This window comes from Telopea speciosissima, chromosome 5 (assembly GCF_018873765.1).
Source record: "Telopea speciosissima isolate NSW1024214 ecotype Mountain lineage chromosome 5, Tspe_v1, whole genome shotgun sequence".
NCBI lineage: Eukaryota > Viridiplantae > Streptophyta > Magnoliopsida > Proteales > Proteaceae > Telopea > Telopea speciosissima.
Genome location: NC_057920.1, coordinates 7,267,389 through 7,289,422, shown reverse-complemented (window position 1 = coordinate 7,289,422; position 22,034 = coordinate 7,267,389). Strand labels below are relative to the sequence as shown.

Below are 22,034 nucleotides of genomic sequence, written 5' to 3'. Positions count from 1 at the left end.
AAAGTAAGAGGAATGCAAGGTAAGAAGAATAAATGGGATAAAAAAAGTAAGTAAAGAAAATAAAAAATGATAGTAAGAAGAAAGAGGATAGTCTAAGGAATCAGGAAAATCTCAGCTATATGATGTCGATAACGTGGATTATTGCCTTAAAAAAGCTCTATCTGAGGTCATACTTGGCACAAGACCCAGACTAAGCATGTCATTCTTCACAACCTCACCTAAGGTCATTTTAGACCCCCACGTCAATGAATTTTAGTCAAACATTGAAAATGAAAAGTACCTTACCACTTGGCAGCCCATACAGGTGATTCTGTAAAACTGGAAACTTATCGTGTGAACAGTAAAAATATTGTAAACAACTGCTTCATCGATTGGTTGATGGCTTCCTAGTTGGAATGCATGCCACCAGTGGGTCAAGGGATCGACTCTCCTATTGTATATTTGTGCCAAAAAGGTACCCCTCTCTCCTCCCCTTCCTAGTTGTAGGCTTTTGTTGGTAGATGGCCTATGGGCCCTTGATTAGGATAGTCAAAAAAAAAAATTGTGTGGAATCCTTAAACGCAATCATATGAGAGACCTGAATTCGCCCCTGCTGGGGCTGCTCCCTTATTCTCACCCTCACCACCACCACCACCACCACCAAACCCTAACTACCTCCATTCCCCAATCCCCACCAGAGTTACTAGTCCCTTTATTTTATTGCAAGGCAGGAAACTTGGCCCTCTTAAGTCCTTGGAAGAAATGGAAGTTGGACTTCTTCCCTCATTAGTCTTAAGTATTGATCGTTTGGTTGTAAAGATAAGATGACTTTTTAAATTTACTTTCTTCCTTTTTCTTTGGCCTATGACACCTACAGCCTAGCTTGCACGCGCCAGAGATAGATGTGCAAACCCTCCAATCACTCATAGGCCTTACCCGAAAGATGGGTAGAAGCTAGCATATATGTCCCTTATTGCCTAACCCACATTTGGAAAATGTCAGGTTCTCCCCAACCACTCCTTTCACAACTCATCCCTTATATGTGATCTCTACCCATAATTTCTTGAGCTGCGTTTGCCCAAAGTGATTTGGAAAGACTATTTTTAACGGGTTTTTTTGGCCGAATTAAGACATGTTGAGTGTTTAAGATAGCCTATAATTTACCCCCAAAAAAGAGTGTGTTAGACTATACCCCAGTGGCAGTAGGCTCATGCATGCTCCCTCTTTAAGTCTCTTCACACTCAGTAGTGTTGTAATGAGAGTCTTTATGGGGAAAATGTAGGGCTTGCAGAGTGATGCGCGCTCCTCCGCTCCTTTCAATTATGTTTCACGTGTTGTTTGGGGCCGATCGCTCGAGCTGGGCAGCAAAGAGGGTGAGAGATTTAAGGCCTGAAGCCTTTGTGATTGGGTCCGAGGTTGTTAATGCAATTCGCACTCACTCACTCACTCACTACTTACAAGCTCATGAAAGCTCAGCTTTTATAATGAATTTAATACTACTTTGATGCTGCTTTATATATTAACCAATGGCGATTGCTTTGATTGCCCTCCTTGAGCTGCCTCATAGCTGGTTGGCTGGATTGCTTTTATGGTTTGAATGTATTATTATTGGTGAAGCCTGATCTCAGTTTAATCTAAGAAGCAATACAGTCGGGCCAGATCGGACTTTAAACTTACCCCCCCCCCTTTTTCAATTTGGGACTGGAATCAGGCACGTCTACAAACTGAATCGCAAAAGCTCAGAACCGACCCTTTTCATTACTAAACGGGATGGTTATTGGAGCTGATTTTGAGACTGATGATTACTAAATGGGACAGTATGATTGACGGATGGGTTTCCCAACAGTTTCAAAAGCAAAAGACCAATAAGGAATTGATTGAAACCGAAATCATTAAGACCCGTTTAAGATGCAAGTTTAGTCCTAGCTAATACTGAATAATTATAACTAATAAAGGTTATATCGTGATTTAAAAAAAAAAGTAACAGGCTAAAGTTTGGATTATGTATCTGGTCAACCTCAAATTCGCATGATAGGGTAGGATGTGGCACAAATATTTGTAGAGTGGTAACTAAGTCACATGTTCAACCTAAATATAGTTTACCAAGTGGCAAAATATAAATTTATAAATCCGTCGTTATGAGAGTGTATACTAGTGGTCGGAGTGCCATATGCATGCATGCATGCATGCATGGACATACATATATAGAGAGATACATGCCATTACACGGGGGAATATATGTTTAAGTCTAAAATTTGACAAGTGACTTGTCCAAATTGTCCATTGTTTATCTAACGATTGGAATTGGTGTATCATTATGCCACGTGACAAATTTTTGTGTACCATCAAAGGGTGCCGATTATTTTCCTTTCAACAAAAAGGATTACTGGTTAACCCATATAACTAAGTTAACTAGACAATATATCTAATCATGCCACATGGAAGGATAATATAGCAATTCTAATTCTTAGATGTCTAGGGTACATCTAGATTAACCACGTGCCAAACTTTTATACTCAAATTCAATTATACACCTTTCTTTATATAATGGTACGTTCTCTTATGTATGTTCTTGCACTCTCACGATAGTTTTGAATTTTTCAATCCCTTATTTTATCACTTGATTGACTTTGTTATGTTGAAACTTGAAAATTTAGCAAGGATCTCGAGGTGTATTGGTCTATCAAATTTTAGCCTCATTCGACTTCTCATGCAGCCCAATTAGATGTGATGGGTGACCCAACCAACAAAACTAATATCTAAAATTATTTAGTATATAGTATGGGCAAGAGATCGTTGTCTGGTCCTATAGCACTTGTACCAGTATAGGGGCCAATGACAACATACACAGGAGCATCAATATAGATGTGATTTTTTATTTCATTGAGGCAGAATGGTATTTTCACGCGCTCCTATGTCTGGGCACAGGAGCCACTCGACTAGGTACCGTTCTTTTTTCCATAATATATTATTTTTGGGAATGATTTATCCTGAGAAAGTATCCAACCTAGTTCATATGTTAGGTAGGGTCCTCAATACATTGCAATTGTATGATGTACATAAATTTAGTTCATGGCATTGGGACCTTCTCAATCACCGGTGAAATTGATATTGATACCAATATAGATTGATCGTATCAATCTGCAACTATCTGATACTGAATCAAAATATTTTTTTTATTAAAAACCCCACATTCATAATATATTGACTGATCCATATCGATCAGGTATCAATATCGGTATTGATACATATGGATTCCTAAAATCCTGATGATGGACCAAGCTTCTATCACATCTCTGCTTTATATTCGTCATTCGTTTGATTGATCACCAACTGAGAATTGCTATGCACGGTAATATTCTTTATCATCAGGTTCTTCGCCAGGTTCAAGCCGACGATTAAAGCCTCATACTCTCATTACGAAGCAATTTCATTTGCTTTGAAAACAATTATTGTAAAATAACTTTCATTGAAGCAAAAAAAAATTTTCATTTGGTAAACATTGTCATTGAAACAAATGGAGTCCTAAGAAAGCTATGGACCAAACAAGATTTTAACCATAATTTTTATTACAGAACTCCACCATTTTAGCAATACACTAAATTTAGCACATTAATTGAAACAACATTAACTTCTTTCCAAATTCTCTCCGTTTTTTCCCTTCAACTAAAGTAACATTAATTTCTTTTTCAATTCTTTCTCCATTTCTCTTTTTCTCTCTTTCTTAAGCTTTAATCCCCCTCCCCCCCTCAATAGTTTAAGCCTTTGCACCTTTCCGTTACCTTTTGGGAGGTCTACACCCTATAGAAACTATCTACACATGAGATTATTTATTGACTTGTAAGTCATGACACAAGGTTAAAATTCTAGTTCTTTCAAAGCTGTATCTCACCAATAGCTCTCCCCATCCCCATGGAAGGAAGCTTGCTTCGCTCTTCACAAATGATTTGTCACATTAACAAAATTCAATTAGATTATTCTAAGCATTTTTCTAATTTTTATTAAGTTATAACCAATGTTTTGCTATGAATCCTACAATCTGTATGATCCCACCTTGTCAATATGGAGTAGATCCGATTTACAATTCGAATTGGATTAGCAGAAACATAGAGGATAGAAGATGGGGCATTGAATTCAAACTACTCCTTCCTCGCTTAGGTAAAAAGCAAGTTGGAATATAATTAAGACTCTGAGAAGACTTCTATGGGGAATTGTCTCAACTAAATCTCGATTAGTTATTAAAATAGTAACTTTTGATATGATCTTCAGAAATTAACACCGATTAAATTAAATTTAGGAGAGCACAAATCCATGGTGCATGAAATGGGTCCAATGTGATTACCTAAAAAAAAAAGGTCCAAGGTGATAACTATTTTGGGGCCATATGGGGGGGGGGGGGGTGATACAAGTTATTTTGATTGTATAACCATAACACAATTAAGATGGAAGTAGTAAAGTAAATGAAGATAAACAGATTAAACTAGATACACAGATTAAATTAAGTTGTCATTAAAGTTGGATGCAAAGTTGTTGGTTTTTGGATCTTGTGTCCTCTCTTCCAATTACTGATTTGCTTATTCTTTAACAAAGTAACTCTACCTGAATCATGCCTTCTATCAATATCCAAGTTGTCTAACTAGATTTCATTAAAAAAGAAAGTATATCAACTAGAGACACCTAAAGTTTAAGTCATAGCATTGATGTTGCACTTTATAGTCATTTAAGTGAAAGTGTATCAATTAGAATGGGGGCGAAAATGAATTCATTTAACTTATATAAAATAAAGATAATAGTATTAATTAGAAAGACAACTATGATTGTAAAATTTGTAAACAATGGTACTAGAAATATTTTTCATCTATTCTCCATCTAATTTCTCTATCCATCTTTCCATAGCTATGATTTTTGTTAAAAATTTAAATAATGTTATTCACAACATTTAATTTTTTAAGAAACTTTTAATGTTATTTGAATAATCTAAATGGTCTTTTACCCCCCCCCCCCCAAAAAAAAAGAATAATCTAAATGGTCGATAAAACAAAATGAAGTTTCATACACGAAGGTTTTATGATTGGAATGGAGCATTCGAAAAATATAAAAGGAGAAAAAAAAAATCTAAATAGATCACAAAGTTTGACATTTGTCTAAATAATTTCATTTGTATAATGATCAAAACCTCCACATAAGCAATCAGATCAGAGAATTAAATAAAATTTTGTTCTATCATCTCTTGCCTTTTACTTTGTATTTGTTTTAATAGATTGAGAAGTTATTTTCAATTAATATGAAATTAAAAATAATACGTATTCAAATGAAAAAGGTTAATCTCTATGTAACCATGTGTAGTACAATAAGTTGTTTAAGGGTGCCAATTGATTTGGTTTCGATTTTTCAGTTCGATTTCAAATAAGTTTAAGATACAATATATACATAACCGAAACTGAATAATTTTCATAACGTCAAAACTAAAATCAAACCATTTTGATTTGGTTTTATTTTATTCATACATGGTCTTTATTATTCGGTTCAAATTTAGAAATAACCTGCTAAAACAAATAAAATTGGAAAGAAAATTACAATCTCATGAAGTAACGGTCCGACAATGTCAAACATGTACCTTTCAACTCGTTTTGTACAAACTCAACAAAGAAACTCTTAGTTCACACTACTCAAGAAAGACGCATGATTGTTGGGTTCCTAATTATTCAAATTTGGTTTATATGATTACACTTTATTTGGTTCTGTTTAGCTCAAGCTGATGATTTTTAGTTTAAATCAGAATCGAACTTAATGATCGGTTTCATTTTTGAACTCCAGTTCCGCTTATAAATTTTTTACCATTCATAAACTTTTTACCATATTACATGATATAAAATAGACAAAACCTATTTACATATATAACAAAACATAATAATGAGGTTATCTTGTTTGATTACTTAGAATACATAACTTATAATATATCGTATAAAACCGTCATGGTAACATGTAGGGGTGTCAATAGTTGGACTGAACCGGTAAGACCAAACCGATTTGAACCAATAAGACACTGAATCAATCTTAGAAAATCAGATTCAAACCAAACCCAAACCGATATAACCCGATAAAAATAACCCAAAATTCATTAAAAAAAACACATTTTTGTCATAAAATAAATTTACATGTTAACCGAACCCAAACGAATACCAAACCAATAACAAACCAAAATAAAATCAAAACCAATGCACCCTTATAGGATATTGTTTTGAATTCACTTGTTCTCACACTGAAAACTGATAAAACCAAACCAAAACTTATCCAAACCAACGGATTGACGGCCCTAAGTAAGAAGGTCTAACCACCAACCGTTAGAGCAAGCAAAACCCATTTCACATTCAATTGGAAGTAAGGAACCCAATTACTTGAAGCCTCATGCCCTAGAAATGTGGCCACCCACGCCCTTCACCCTTCTCCCACTGTTCTCTCAGCCTTGTCCCTCTCCCACAGTCCCACTCTCTCTTAGTCAGTGGAGGCTAGATTATCGCCACAATCCATTGGAGAGAGATTTGGGGATTTTAGTGCTTTTGTGACTCTGACTGATTTTGTAACCGCTAAAAAACATCTCCAGTTTACTGCTTTATCACATCCGCTAAATTTGGCGGCACCAAAACCGTCCCCGCCCCCTAACCTTCATCACCTGGACCAAACCCAGATTTTCTCCTCCTATAGTATCCATGGCGGTCTTCAACATTTCTTCTTTAACGAAGAATTGTGGGTTTTCTGTGTTGATGTAGAGAGGGGAACGTGGTGGAGGGGAGAGAGAAAGGGAAGAGAAAAGAAATTATGGGTGATTCTGACTCTTCATTTTCCCTTTCAAGTCTTCTCTGCCAAGAAAACCAAACTTGCTTCGATGAAGAAATAGATGAAGATGTCTTCCTTAATTCAAACAACTATGTGCTCTCAGAAAACGATAAAGAATATATAGAAATGCTTGTTGAAAGAGAGAACAGTTTTGGATGCAAAACCCATGGATCTTCTGACGATTGTTCGATATTACTCGAGAACTGGTTGAAATGCTCTCGCTTGAATGCCATTCTATGGATTCTCAAAGTCAGCTTCAGTCCTTCCATTTCTTCTATTCTTACAGATTTTGTGTGTGTGTGTATTTGTGTTACTTCCCCTCCCTTCTCCATAGGTTATTCTCTTTGAGGTTTAAGAGTTTCTGTTTTTTGAATCAGACTCGGGCGTTCTTCAGCTTTCGCTTCCAAACAGCTTTTCTATCCATCACTTATTTTGATCGGTTTCTTTCAAAACGAACCATTGATGTAAGGAACTCTGTCTCTGATGATTTTTTTAGAATTTTGTTTTAAAATGTATGTTTTTTTGTGGGTGATTGATCATTGATTGTATTTGTTGATGATAGAGTGGGAAACCTTGGGCGATATCATTACTATCGGTGGCGTGTTTAACTTTAGCTGCAAAGATGGAAGAATGCAGGGTACCTGCGTTGTCAGAATTTCGTGTGGAGGAATTTAATTTTGATGCCAAAGTGATTCAGAGAATGGAGCTTCTGGTTCTGAATACGTTAGAATGGAGGATGGGTTTAATCACTCCTTTCACTTATATCCATTACTTCATCACCAAATTCTGCGATGAGCCTCAACCCAGAGATTTAGTATCTAAAACTGTGGAACTTATCTTAGCTATTGCAAAAGGTAATCTTGAAAAATGGAAGTTTGATTTCTTTATGGTTTATGTTCGTTGAAGTTGTTCTTTTATTGATTTGCTTGCTTGGGCACAGAGAAGAGCTTAGTGGATCATCGCCCCTCTGTTATAGCTGCTGCTGCAGTCTTGGCGGCAACCGATCAGAGATTGACAAGAAAAACCATGGAATTTAAGATGAGTGTGATCTCTTCATGTGGTTCTCTTCAAAATGTGAGTCCTTTCCCAAAATTTTCCTCTAAATTGTTTCATTAGTTTCAGTGTTCGAAAAAGAAAAGAAGGGTAAAAAAAAGTAGAAAACTTTAATGTGTCTTCTTAATTTTTCTTCTGCCAGGAGCATGTATATTCCTGCTATAATCTAATGCAGGAATTAGAGTTGGGGAAACTTAAGATACCCAAATTCATATTATCTCCAAGTCTCACTCCAATCTATTCAAGCTCTACCAATGTTATTGACAATTCTTCTTTCCCTTCTGCCGATGGCACTAAGAGGAGAAGGCTTAGATTCGATGATTGTAGCCAGAATTGTGGTGGCATGTCTAATGAGAAACATCTCCTGTAAAGAAATGCAACAGATCATACCAACATTGTGGATATTGGGTGCTTTATGGGGGGGATTGGTTTTGTGTTTTTCAATCAGATTATTGGTCTGATGAGTGTTCTAGTCCATTTCATGAATATGATTTGGAGTTGATTGAGGATTCCATTTTCCAATGCCCAAAGTCTGATTCAGAGAAAGCAAAGAAAGAGAATTAAAATTTGAATAAACAAAGGAAAAATTTTAGCTACTGTGGAAAGCTGACTCAAGTCCAAAAGCAAGGAAGAGGAGGAGGGAGAGGTCCTATGGAAGACTGTTAATAGTCATTTTCTGAATAGTGTTCTCATTCATGAATACTGCTACTTACCCACCTATTCAATTTGTTGTATTTTTTTTTCTTTCTTTATTTCTGACGAGGAATATTTATCTAGATCTTGTAACCCTAACTTTTTTTTAGGGTGGGGGTGGCTACTTGCTGCTCTTCTATTGCCCTTTCAAAAGGTTGAAAGTAAAGAAAAGGAGTAGAAAGAAGAATCTATTGTTTGATTTGATACATCTGTGTAGCTTGTTGGCAATCAAAAAATGTAAAGATGAATGCGATTAGATTTGTTTGATCATTGGGAGATGCTTTTACAGAGAGGCCCCTGCTTTTTCCATTGTTGATTAAGCCTGTGCTTGGGGATTAAGAAGCCCAAAGCATTCTTTTTTCAGTATCAAAATACAAATAGGAATTTCTTTGCTGGTTATATGATTAAGTAAAGCCTTTATTTTTTTTCTTGTATTGGAGTTCCATTTGAATGCTCTTAAGATACTGATGGGATACAACAACAAAAAATTCAGCCGTATCCCAACTAAATGGGATTGGCTACCTGTATTCTTTTCAAAACAAAATTGGGAAAATTGAGGTCCTCACAAAGGAGCACAAAAGTAAAGGGAATGAAGAGTAAAAATAAAGCAATGAGAAAAAAAAAAGAGAAATAGAAAAATGAAAATAAGAGAAAAAAAGATAATCTAAGAAATCAAGAAAATCTCAACTACATGGTGTCAATAGAAAAATTGAAAGACAAGAGGAAAAATGATAACTTAGGAAATTAGGATAACCTAAAAAATTAGAAAAATCTCAGATATATGGTGTCAATAACGTGGATCTTGCCCTTCAAAAGGCTCTACCTGATTAGATGCTTTACCTAAATGAGTAATGGATCAGGGTGAAAAGCAACTTCTGAAATAATTTTTGACCATTTCTCTATGACCCATCTAGTAATTGGATTCAATGGAAACAATAGGATGGCTTGATTGGTAACAGAGTTCATTCATGTTTTCATTATAACTGGAAGGCTTATAGTCTAAGCAACTTGGCTGAAAGAATTTTTGACCATTTCTGTGAACTCTCTCTCTCTCTCTACCTGGCTGGGGGTTTAAAAGTAGAGCCAGGTATTTTGGAAGCCTGAAACTGTAAGAGGGCATATGAAAGGATGGGACTTTATCATGATATTGACCCGACAGAGCAGGGATTCTTTTTCTTGTCGTTTTTATTTTGAAGTCCTCTTTTAAAACTAAGAACGTATAATTGACTTGTAAAGTGCAAGGTAGAATTTGATTCACACAAATTCTCTTTCCTGGTGTTTGTTTCTGCTATTGTTTATGACCCAACAATGGTCTTGGTAAATCACTGGCTTTTGTGGTTAAAACAAACTAAAACAGAGATACAGATATTGGGCATCTCCTGACCATGACCTCAGAGAGTCCGTACTCAGATTAGCTGGTATTGTTCCAGATCGTATCTGGCACTAGTACCTTCACCAGCTGCCTTCTTTGTCTGCATTGAAAAAAGGTTTCTTGACTTCTACTGGCATAGATTGGAACCCTTTCGCTTCTCACTCACCCTTCAGGCAAGGACTGCAAATGGATAACCGAAAATCTGAATTTGATTCGCATCCATATCCGTTTAGGGGTATCCGTATTCGATTAGAGATATTCAGAAAAAAATCTGAGTACTCCGGTTAAAATCTGAATCCAAATACCTAATTATAAAAAATTAAGTAAATAATGATCTTGAGGGTTTTTGAAGATTCAACAGGTTCTAGAATATAAGGAGAAGAGAATCATGATCTAAAACTATGGATTGAGAGTGAATTGTATCCACTAGGGGGAGGAAAGTTCGGATTACACAAGGCAGAGATAAAAACGGATGGTCAAAAATCCGAATTCGATCCGCATCCGAATCCGTTTAGAGGTATCCGTATATGACCAGGAAATATCCGAATCCGATTACATCCGATCCGTAGCCGAAATGAATCCGATCCGTTTACAGGCCTTGGCTTTCAGCCACCTGAAAATCAAGTCTTTTCTTGCCTAGATTTTTTTTTCCCTTTCTATCCAACCAAACACTGCCTTAAGTGAATTCTTTATTGTGTTACTACGGTTCTGGTCTTATTTTTTATCGGGTTTGGTTCGCTTTTTGTTTTGGCCGATGCTTTTGGCCAGTCCGGATTGAGTTTTATAGATTCCATAAAACCCCAACACAAAACTAACCAATAAAGGTTCGAGTTGAATTGATCGATTTCGGTTACTCTGACCGATTTTAGTCTGAACTGACAACACATAATCGGGATTTGATCAGAATAGGCATCGAATCGGCCATAGAAAGTGTTTTATTGCCCTACCAATAGTTTTCGCCGATATACCGCAAGTTAGTGCCCAGAGTGTTTATTTCTCTCTTCCCCCTCTTATGTAATGCCGCATCCTGTGCCCTCAGTGATATCGCTCGCTAACTTATCACGCGCAGGTGTTGTGCCTATCCCTCTCCCATTTTATATAGCATGGAGATGATTTTCCATATTATCTCAAATTCTGACTACAAGGGTTCATATTGATACTCTCTCTCCTCTGAGAATGTAGGTCTTGTTGATTAAATGACACGTCTGCTCCTATTAACACATGTTCATTAAAGTGGAGTGTATAACAAATTTGAAATTGATTTCAATTTCAATATTGAAACAGGCCACAACTGTTTCACTATTTTAGATGAAGTTTTCTCATAAATAAGGTGAAAAAATCATATCAAAAACCATAATTTCAATTTATCACCCCATTAGATTGAAATAGAAATCATATCAAAACAACGTCGTTCCCCATGCCATGGTGTGGTGTGGGGGCCAGGAATGGTAGGTATCGGTATTGGATTGGTTCATTGGCTGTATCAGCCAATTAATATCGGTATCAATCGTGATTGTTACTGATACATACCAATAGGTATCACTGACATCAATCGAAAAAATAAAAAACATGTACCTTTTTAGTCAATTCAACTCATATCGGTCGATACGTATTAATATCGTATTGATTTTGGACTGGCCAATACCCATTCTAATACCGTGAACAAAAACCATGCGAGGGGGATTCCCCCACACTAGCAATGTGGGAAACCCTTGCCTCAAGCTCTAGCCTCTAGATAAGGGATTTCACATAAAGTGTTTTGACTATTAAATTTTCTGGTTCAACTCATCTTGAGCCATTAGATAGGATTAAATCCGATTAGCTTAGATATACATTTAAGTTTCCTTCTTTCAGGCTCTATCTTGGGCCGGATTTTTTTATAGCAAATGTCAAGTTGGGCTGGGCCAGGTTTGAGTTGGCCTTCAATTAATTTTAAATGGGGCAAAAAGAGAAACCTTTTGTAATCAAATTTGATGAAAAAGAAATTGTAACCTTAAATTTTTTTGCCCCACTTACATACTTGAAAGGCATAAAAAGCAATGACAACTCTTAAATTTATTATTTTGAAAACCCTTTCCTACTCTTGAGTTAAAGAACTTTTGGAATAAAGCAAGAGGAAATCAAAAGAAGTTTACAACCTCTCCGATTACCACTGGTTAACTACAAGATATACTTACAAAATATTGACATCATCTTGAAGCAACAGAGAGTTCTTTAGCCCGAGTCACCAAGAATGAAGCACTGCATGGTTGACGGGATCCATCTTTACAAATGACGACAACTGTTGCAAGAGGGGAACTTGAAACAGCTTCACGTGGAAGCTTCCAAAGAAAGGGAAAAAAAAAAAAAAAAACACCTTCTGATGATCATCTTGTATGCAATTCAACTAGATCCCACAGGGATCATCTTAACGGCAGCAGCAATAGGCATTCCAAGGAACCCAATGGAAACACTTAGAAACCACTGTGATAAGGTGAGGGGGAATGTGTTTGCAAATGTTCCTAGGAACTCGACGATTATGATTTGAAAGAGCATCGTTATAGTGAGTACAGCCACAAACACATAGTTCTCCAGTATGCCTTCGAATACATTTATCTTTTCCATCTCCCTAGAGCTTATCTCATTGAAAACCTGTGGAATGAAAACAAAAAATCAGTTTAGATATTCATTTTTCAACCAAAAATGAAAACAATTAATTGAACCCTGTGATTGAAATAAGCATTTTTTTACATAAGTTCAGTGTTTCAAATTATGGCTGCTGAAAGCTGATGGGGCAATAATTTGAACCGATAGCAATTTTCACATTTCAAACAGAAGTGACTTGGTCAAATTTAACAAAAAGAAAAACTGACAAAATATTGAGCAAAGTGAAAGGACCAACTGGAGGATGTACAATGGATTCTTATATTTTTGTTTCCATTGGAGAAAGCAGAAGACATCAGAAATCAACTGTAAGTGAAAGACCAATTGGAGGATGTACTATAGGGACAAAGGTTTTGCTCCAGGAATGGCATAATGGTGAAGCAGCAAACAGAGCGACCCAAGTCATATATTCATTATGGTCTGAACATCAAAATATATTGGCTAATTTTTTTAGGCACAGCACAGCCAAGATGTGGCCCAGGGATTCAACAGTATGTATGATGCATGGGTTGGTGCTTGAAGCCACCACTAGAGAAAATTTTCTAGGTATGGATGAGCCAGAGATTGGATAATGCACACTTGTTGAAGGCATTACCAACCAGTGTGTGTGTAAGACCAGTATACGAGAAACTACCATTCAACATCTAACACCTAATTGTGCACACAGAGATGGTCTGGACAAAACTAAGAGTGTTACACTTTAAACTTACCTGACAAAAGACAAACGAGTTAAAAATCAACGTGTTTAAAATCAGATCAGACTCAGGGCCTTCAAGATGACATAACGCTTTCCCTTGTGTCCGAAGATACCCTATTATGATGAACTGATACAAAGACTGCCCCAAGATATTCCTCCACATCACATTACTGATAAAATTGCCTTTCCTTCCAACTGGAGATCTTTTCATTAAGTCATCATTAGGAGGCTCTGTAGCGAGTGCAAGTGCTCCAAGTGTATCCATAATCATGTTGACCCACAGAAGCTGAACAGCTGTGAGGGGAGCATCTCCTGAAACATGCAATGCCAGAAAAACAAAGTAAATTCTAAGTTTGAATTAGATATTTGAAATCAACATGAAAAGGACATGAGTTTTCTTTTACCAGTCAGACAAGCCGAAGAAAAATTAACAATTAGGGCAACCACATTAACAGTCAGTTGGAACTGTACAAATTTTTGAATGTTTATATAAACAGATCGTCCCCATTTGGCTACAGTGACAATTGTTGAGAAATTGTCATCCAGAATGATAACATCTGCACTCTCTTTCGCCACCTGTAAATAGGGAAGAAAATTTTATGACAGTTAATGCTTACAACTTTCTTTTTTTCTTTTTCAATAATTTTTCTTGTGAAGAAGCTTCCATTTAAAAGAGAAAAATTAATGTGATATGGTCCAAGAACAATCATGCTCCTAAAAGAAAAAGGGAAGCAAAAACATGCAAAAATGCACCCTTACATAGGTACAAATGTCTGAATATGCAATTGAGGTTGAACCATTCCCTGTTTGGATAGCTTTTCTGCCCACTTATATGCCCATAGAGAACCTCACTGGATGAAGGTGTTCAAGACCAGAAGCAATGAAACAGACTTCATTAATCCAAGGAAAAAAAATTCTCCGCAACCCCAGTGAACCTCAATTCAATGCAATAACCCTTCCCCATGAATCAGAAGAAAATAGTTTAGGGAAGCTATTAATTCCTAAACTTTATGGCTCTCGAATATCATGAGAATCAAGTTGCAGTAAATTACAGAATGATCCCATCTCTGAGAAATTCCGTCGTTATTGATGTTCAGTTCAAGATTAACCCTGAACTACACAGATAAAGGTTACACAGAAATCCAACTTAACTTTGGACAAAGTTCTGCTCTAATGATCCGACATAGACATGATGGCAAAATTAAAATTCAATTAGTAAGAATTGTGTGAAGCTGCAAAGAGATAAGCAGCCACAGCTAAGACTCAAGATATGGAACTCCTAAAGTTAAACATCTTCATAATAGAACCGAGGAAAATACCTTTGTCCTTAGCAGGCAAGCAAACAAAAAAAAAACAAAGAAGGATTGTAAAATAAGGATTAGAACTGGGAATGTAATCTGTTAGCTGCAACAAGCATGGTCACCACCTTCAGGAATGAAGTATGCTAATTCCTGGATTTTTGGGCTCTCAGGATCTAATCTGTGCCTAGAGGGATTCTGGATGGCTTTTGTTTCGGCATTAATAGTAAACACTAGAGACTTTTGATGAGACTGAAATTACAAGTACTTGAAAGTTCAAAGAACCTATATCCTTATCATTTCTTCTGCAACTCATCCAAGTTGTGAGTAATATAAGGATGCAACCTTCATATTTGGTGGGCAAGGAAGTAGGGCTATCAATATTGAATCTTGAGCCTGTGATGTTTCAAATTTGATTCCATTATGGAAAACGGATAAGGCATTGACATGATCAGATCCAATAAACAGGGATCCAACTACTAATTGGATCAAATACAGTAATATTATGCACATAATATAATAGTTTTCAAGACTAATTTTCTCATCTACGTGGGTTGGGGGGATACCCATTAATCTTACCCTTTTGATCTTTATTTTTTTAGGGTGAGCGGGTTAATTGTAAACCGTAACCTAGACTTATCTACTGGAGTGTATTACGGTATTACACAGATCTCTAGCAAAGGCTACAAGAGTGGGGAGGGTAGGCATATTTAGTACAAGGTGAAGACTGAATCAGGGACTTGATCATAGGTCTTGTGGACAGCATGTCAAAGACTTTACTGGCTGAACTAAATGTCATCCTCCCTTTGTCAAGGAGTGTATACTGTGTCCTATAATTATTTTTTTAATTTTAACCAACAGTATGATATTAAATAATCAAATCGGATCGGATTTGAATGGACTCAGGATTCATCCAATTCGAATCCGCCCTGTTGACAGCCCTACCAAGTAGGGTTAGAAATCCCAAGCTTTACTGAACAAAGAAAGAGATCTAAGAAAATGCAAATAAGTACTTTGCAATTCAAAATATATTTTCCGGACAAGAATAAAGCAAATGAGCAATGTAAATAGATATGGATAAGTCAGTGGATCTGAAGGTTCTTTTTTTTTTTTTTTGGTTTGCCATTAGCAGGTGCCTTTCAGTTTTAATCAATCGTAACATCAACATTGCTGACTACTAGATTATTATTATTATTATTATTTTTTATTTTTTTTTGGGGGGGGGAGGGTTTACCTCAGTTCCAGCAATGCCCATTGCAAGTCCAATATCTGCTTCATGAAGTGCTGGAGCATCATTCGTGCCATCACCAGTCACAGCAACAACTTCATCAAGTGTGGTGCGCAAGTGTTTCACTAAGGTATGCTTATCCAATGGTGAAGACCGAGCCATCACCTGGGCACACAAAAAGCCAAAGTTTGTCAAAGGCAAATTCCTCACACAAGCAAGTAAAATGAATGCTGCCAGAATATGGTAGACTGAAAAACACTAGAAGCACCTGAATTTTTGGAATTAGATATCGCAATTCCTCCTCGCTTTTTTCACGAAACTCTGGACCTTCAATGGCTAAACCCCCATCAGTCAGAATTCCACATTCTCTAGCAATAGCCTTCGCGGTGTTAATGTTGTCTCCAGTAACCATCCGTACAGTAATACCAGCTGAGCGACAAATTGCAACAGATTCCTTGACTCCAGGGCGGACTGGATCTTTGATACCCACAATTGCTATACATGTATAACCTGTGACTGGAAGAGGATTCTTTTCAGAGTATTCATTTCCCATTTCCATATAAGCAAGGCATAGGGTTCGAAGAGCTTCACTGGCAAACTGCTCAATTGTATCCTTGAGATGTCTGATAGATGTTTCATCGAGGGGAACAACCTCCCCATTTTTATCTATAACCTTGTCACAAGTAGCAAGAATTAATTCAGAAGCGCCTTTACAGTGAGCACGGAAACCTCCTTCAGGAAGCTCCAGTGCTACCCCCATTCTTTTCTTCACAGAATTGAATGGTTCAACTTTAACAAGTTTGGACTTTTGCCGTTCTGCCTGAAAATCTCCACCAAGGGACAAGCCAAACTCCAAAAGAGCAGTCTCAGTTGGTGTTCCCAAAATCTCAAGTTTGCCATCTTTGTTGATTACAACTTCACCCCCAGTGTTATTAAAAATGGATTGAAGAAGCATTTTGACAGCAGTATCAGGGACTCCAGAGCATAAGATAGGAGCCTCCTGAGAGCTACTTACTTCCTTGATGTTCCCAGAGATGCATGCTTTTACAACAGTCATGTGGTTGGTAGTTAGTGTGCCAGTCTTGTCACTACAGATGCTTGTGGCAGATCCCATTGTCTCACAAGCTGCAAGATGACGGACAAGTGCCTTGTCATTCATCATCTTCTTCATGGCAAAGGCAAGGCTCAATGTGACAGCCAAAGGCAGCCCCTCTGGTACTGCAACCACAACAATGGTAACTGCAATGGCAAAGTATTCCAACATTTCTAGGGCATCATCTCCAGACCAGGTCCAGTGGGATCCCTCTCGTAGTTTGCGGGTAAAGAGGCTTTGTACCAAAACAGCAAAAGTTATCACCGCAAAGAACAGGCCTATCTTCCCAATGATGGTTGCCACTCCATTCAGTTTGACCTGCAATGGGGTTTCATCATCTCCACCTTCACTAAGGGTGGCCATCAATTTTCCCCATTGAGTATTCATTCCAACGGTTGTCACCAGCATCTTGCATGACCCATCTTGGACCTTGGTACCAGACAGCAGAAAAGGATTCTCAGCATTCACAATCACAGGCTCACTCTCTCCAGTTAGACTGGATTCATTTATCAACACAGAGAATCCAGAGACAAAAAGGCCATCTGCTGGGACTTGATCACCAATTGCCAGATGCACAATATCACCAGGAAGTAGATCATATATTGAAATCTTCTGCCTGTATCCATTCCTTGTAACTTGAATTGATATCTTCTTCTTCTCCTTGTCCAAATCCTTGAACTGTAGAGATTGTCGATAATCGCTTGTAGCAGTGACAAATACAACCAACAGAATGCTCGCAACAATTCCAAGGCCATCATGGGCCCCATTTGGCCATCCTTCCATTGTTATGCCAACAAGCAAGGACACAACGGCACATGCAGCAAGGATCATAAGAGTCATATCCTGAAGGGCTTCCCATACAAAAACCCAGAAACTCCGTGCTTGGCTTTCAGTGAATTTATTAATTCCATAAATCTCTTGCCTCCGGTTGAGTGAATCGTCAGAGGTTGTAAGACCATGCGTGGTTGATGTGGAGAGTTTCTCTGCAATACCCTCCACTCCATCATGAACTTTCAGCTTCTTTACATCATGGCCTTCGACAATGGATCCCAACTCATCAGCACAAATCTGAAAACCAGCGGCTTTAACTTCCTCAGGGACAGTGTATTCACTGAATACAATACCTGAACACATTCAAGAGGTAGTTAAGTAGGAGAAACTAAATCAAAACAGAGTAAATTTTGATGAATTCTGATTAATCTTACCATGAATAAACTGAAGTGCCGCTTTAGATACCAGAACTGCCACTCTCAATTTCTCCTACAATAAGCAACACGGGAGCTTGTCAATCATAAATGAATGCAAGATTACCTGAGATCTGCCAACCAATCCAGGGATATCCAGTCTATTCTTAGAAGGATGCCCATATAAGGAAGTCTTTTAATAATTTTTGTTCCCGTCTATGTTAGATGTATGGGGGGATGTTACCATCTGATACGACCACAAGGAATTGGACTTGGCAAATCCCCAGAACAGGATTGGGAAACGCGGGTACATATAAGTTCCATTTTATATATTTTGAAATTCATTCCATACATATATATTGGTAAAATTCCATCAAGCGGAAAAGAAAGATTTAAAAAAAATGCCTAAATATACATGTCTTTAATTTTGTTGTTTAATTATGTTTCCCAAGTTTTTTTTCATCTCCATATACCTACCACTAATAAGACCTTTGATTCTGATTTTCTTTCTTTTTAAAATTAAATTCCACCATAACTCCTTAAAATGTTTTTTTTTCTATTTTTCTATTTTAACAGGGCAGAGAACTAACAATCATCCAAGATAGGAGAGAAGACCAAGGAGAGAAGAGAAGCGAGAAGAAGACGACAATAATAAGAGAGAAGAACCAAACCCAGTTCGCTGGTAGAGATGTTTATTTATAATGTCAAAACAGAGTCATAATCAGAGTGGGAAACTAACAAAAGAAAACAATAGCAACTACTTCCCCCCCCCCCCCAACTGTGACAACTATGTAAACATCAGAAATAAAACAAAATAGGGTCCACGATAATCCAATAGGACAGAACTTTACCATCAATAATTCTGTAAAATTATTATTAGTTCCAAGAATCATATACGTAAAGTAGCAGCCTCTGTCTACAGTTACCAGTTACTGGTTCAGTTGTAACTGTTTTACTTGTTCAGCCTCTATTATCCACATGTATATTTCTGTTACAGTTATTCTCTGTTGGTTAGCTGTCTTGGTCCCTGTATAAATATTCGTAAGTTCATAATGGAATAGTGTGAATCACAACACCTTCAACCTTTGAAATTCAAAAAAAATCTTGGCTCTTGACCATAGGTCTCTCAAGTAGCAGTCTGACCCCTATCTCTTCCAAAAAAGATTCCAAAATACTGGTCCATTTAAAAAAAAAATTCATTATAAGTTCCAAGTTATCACTCTTATCCAATTTACAACTAGTTGATTCCTCAGTTCTTAATGTTTCTTCCTTAAATCCACAACCATATTGTACAAGGTTCTACCTACATGCCAGTATAGTCTCCTGGATTCATGCTATTTGATCCTCATTGAGGCTTTCAGACCCACATACTATAAACATAGGTCTCTCAAAAATCTTATAAAATCTATATTTATTCCTCTCTCTTTTTTCTAACTACCTGTTTGCCTCAGGTTTAATTTTCAAAAGCACATATAATATCCTCTTTAAATTTGAGATTCTTTCAATGTGTTGAAGCACATCTGTCTTCTTCCTACATATGGGAACTAAGTGATTATTTTCCTTTAAAGAAATCATACAGGAAAGAGATACATCTAAGTACATAAAATCAAACCTCAAAATCATTCTGTTGTTAAAAACAAAATTCATATGCCCCTTTTAAAAGTCAAGCGCTTAGTCGATTTTCCTCTCTAAAGGAACCAGTTAGGCACCTGAAATCAGGATTCAGGAAAGCATAATATGTGTATAAAATGTACATTGAACAGTAAGACCTTCGGATTAATAGATTTGAGTCTTATTTCTTCTCTTGTTTATGTAGAATAACAACGAACTTGCCAATGGAATGTAACAGATCACTATGAAGAACGATTTATCTTCAATGATAGTTATATTAGTTAAGAATGCCTCGAAAGACTCGAGATGTTAATCTAGAGACGTGCAACAGCAACAATGAATCCCTTGCTTTCTTTTCACTATAAATTGTGCGGAAGCTAGTCGCAGAAAATTAAACAAGCCCTAAATCCCAAAAAATATAAAGAAATTAAGAAAGCATTAAATAAGGTTAAGTTTTCAGTTTAGGAGATAGATCCATTGGACCGGATCGGACCAAAAAATAAAAAGCCACAGATGAAGAAAAGAGACCTGATTCGTACGTCGCATAGCCTCGGCCTCGCAACGCTTGGAGAGGTTGGCAGTGAAGCGGAACCTCCGTTTGGGATTCTTAACGACCCCACAGAGCTTCCTCCATCGTTCAAGCGCCTCATCCGGCGAGTTCTTCGACTTTACATCAAAGTTGTGTTTCAGGTAGCTCTCCATCGTTTATTTTGCTTCTTCCACCTCTGCTTCTACTCTTCTTCTTCTTCTTCTTCTTCTTCTTCCTCCTCCTCTTGAGCTTCTTAATTAATGTAATGCAACTTCAGTTGTTGTTCGGAATTGAACATTACTTTCACTGCATTCAATTAAAAAGTAGGTGGAGATACACATAGTAAAGCAGCATTATTCGCAGTCCAATCACGGGTTACACGCGTAAGCGTTTGTGCGCTCTTTCGGCGAATATGGAAAAGAAGAAGCACTACCAAAAATTCCAAAATTGATCTCTTCGTCAATTACTCACCAATCTCTCCCTATCGTGTTTGAGAAACAGAAGAAGGAGAAGGAAAAAGAAGAAGACCAGACGATGAAGAAACAATAGATAGATTAATTGCAGGATCCGATATTTGTTGAAAAACGACAGTTGAAATCTGCCACCGGCAGAGGGACAGAGGACTCTGAGGGCCAAGGGAAATGTTCTTCCTCTTCCCGGATCTTTTGGGAAACTGCCCGGAAACTGCCGGGTCAAAAGCAAAATGTTCGATTTATTTAGGGTACGAACTTTTCTCATTTTGGCACGTCAATTTTCAAACATTCTTCCTTACTACCTACTCTAATCTAAGGCTATGTTTGGATGAGATTTCTCGCTTTCAAAACATAGCCTAAGGTTGTGTTTGGTTGGCGAGAAATAGATTAAAATATATATATGTGGAAGCAGTTTTTTGTCCGAGAGTGTAGCCAGCACTCCCATGTGTCTATCTCTCTCTTCCTTAAAATAAAGGGGCAGAGGTGTCTTTTCACATGGGGAGGAAAGAGATAGACTCATGGGAGTGCTGGCATAGGCCACATTTTCGGATAGAGATCCCATATATATATTTAATAAAAAAAAATGAAAAACAAATTTAAACATACTGCCAGAGTGCCAGACACAAAAGGAGGCAAAATGACCACCCCTCGTTAATGCAAAAAATGTTGCTTCTTATTGACGGACAGAGAACCCTTCTCCAAATTTTCTTTTTATATTTAAGAGTAGGAAATATTACCAAGACAATGCAGGACTAGGTTTCACATCAGAAAAAGGAATCCCATTGTAAGAAGAATCCTAGCCACTCATTTCTTTTAAATAGGGATATAAATGGATATTAAAAAATCCAAATTTAATTTGCATTTATATTTGTTTAGGGGTACCTGTATCCATTTAGAGATATCGGATTTGAATTCAAATAATCCAGAAAAAAAAAAATATCTAACCCGAATAAATGTCCAACAAAATCTTAGAAAAAATTAAGTAACTAATGATCTTGAAAATTTTGTTTTAGCACTCGATAGATTTTAGAGAATGGTGAAAAGTGAATCATGAGATTAAGAGAGCTGAGAGATATGGATTGATAGTGACTTGTGCTCGTCAATGGGAGGAAGGTTTTGGTTAAACAAGTTAAAGTTCTAGTTACACAAGTCACGAATGTCATCAAATAATTAAAAATCCAAATTCGATTTGCATCTATATTTGTTTAATGGTTTCCATATCCACCATATCCAATCAATAACTATTCGCATCCGGTCAATATCCGATCCATTTACATCTCTATATTCATACACGCTCAAAACGCGGGGTAGCGTAGAAGTAAATAGAATGGAACGCGTCGTGTA

General features: G+C 37.0%; 2 protein-coding genes across 2 annotated transcripts; one reads left to right on the top strand and one right to left on the bottom strand.

Moving 5' to 3' along the window:
- The first annotated feature begins 6,546 nt into the window (after positions 1–6,546).
- LOC122661197 (cyclin-D5-1-like) lies at positions 6,547–8,422 on the top strand. Its single transcript, XM_043856538.1, has 5 exons — positions 6,547–7,065; positions 7,194–7,280; positions 7,379–7,670; positions 7,757–7,890; positions 8,012–8,422. The coding sequence occupies exons 1-5, from the start codon at positions 6,799–6,801 to the stop codon at positions 8,237–8,239; spliced, it is 1,008 nt and encodes a 335-aa protein (XP_043712473.1). The 5' UTR covers positions 6,547–6,798; the 3' UTR covers positions 8,240–8,422.
- Positions 8,423–12,268: 3,846 nt separating this feature from the next.
- LOC122661977 (calcium-transporting ATPase 2, plasma membrane-type-like) lies at positions 12,269–20,515 on the bottom strand. Its single transcript, XM_043857508.1, has 7 exons — positions 20,217–20,515; positions 18,099–18,153; positions 16,069–18,017; positions 15,807–15,965; positions 13,679–13,850; positions 13,288–13,586; positions 12,269–12,565 (listed from the first exon to the last, which is right to left on the bottom strand). Exons 1-7 carry the CDS (start codon positions 20,388–20,390, stop codon positions 12,317–12,319), a joined length of 3,057 nt encoding a protein of 1,018 aa, XP_043713443.1. The 5' UTR covers positions 20,391–20,515; the 3' UTR covers positions 12,269–12,316.
- Between the last annotated feature and the right edge of the window lie 1,519 nt (positions 20,516–22,034).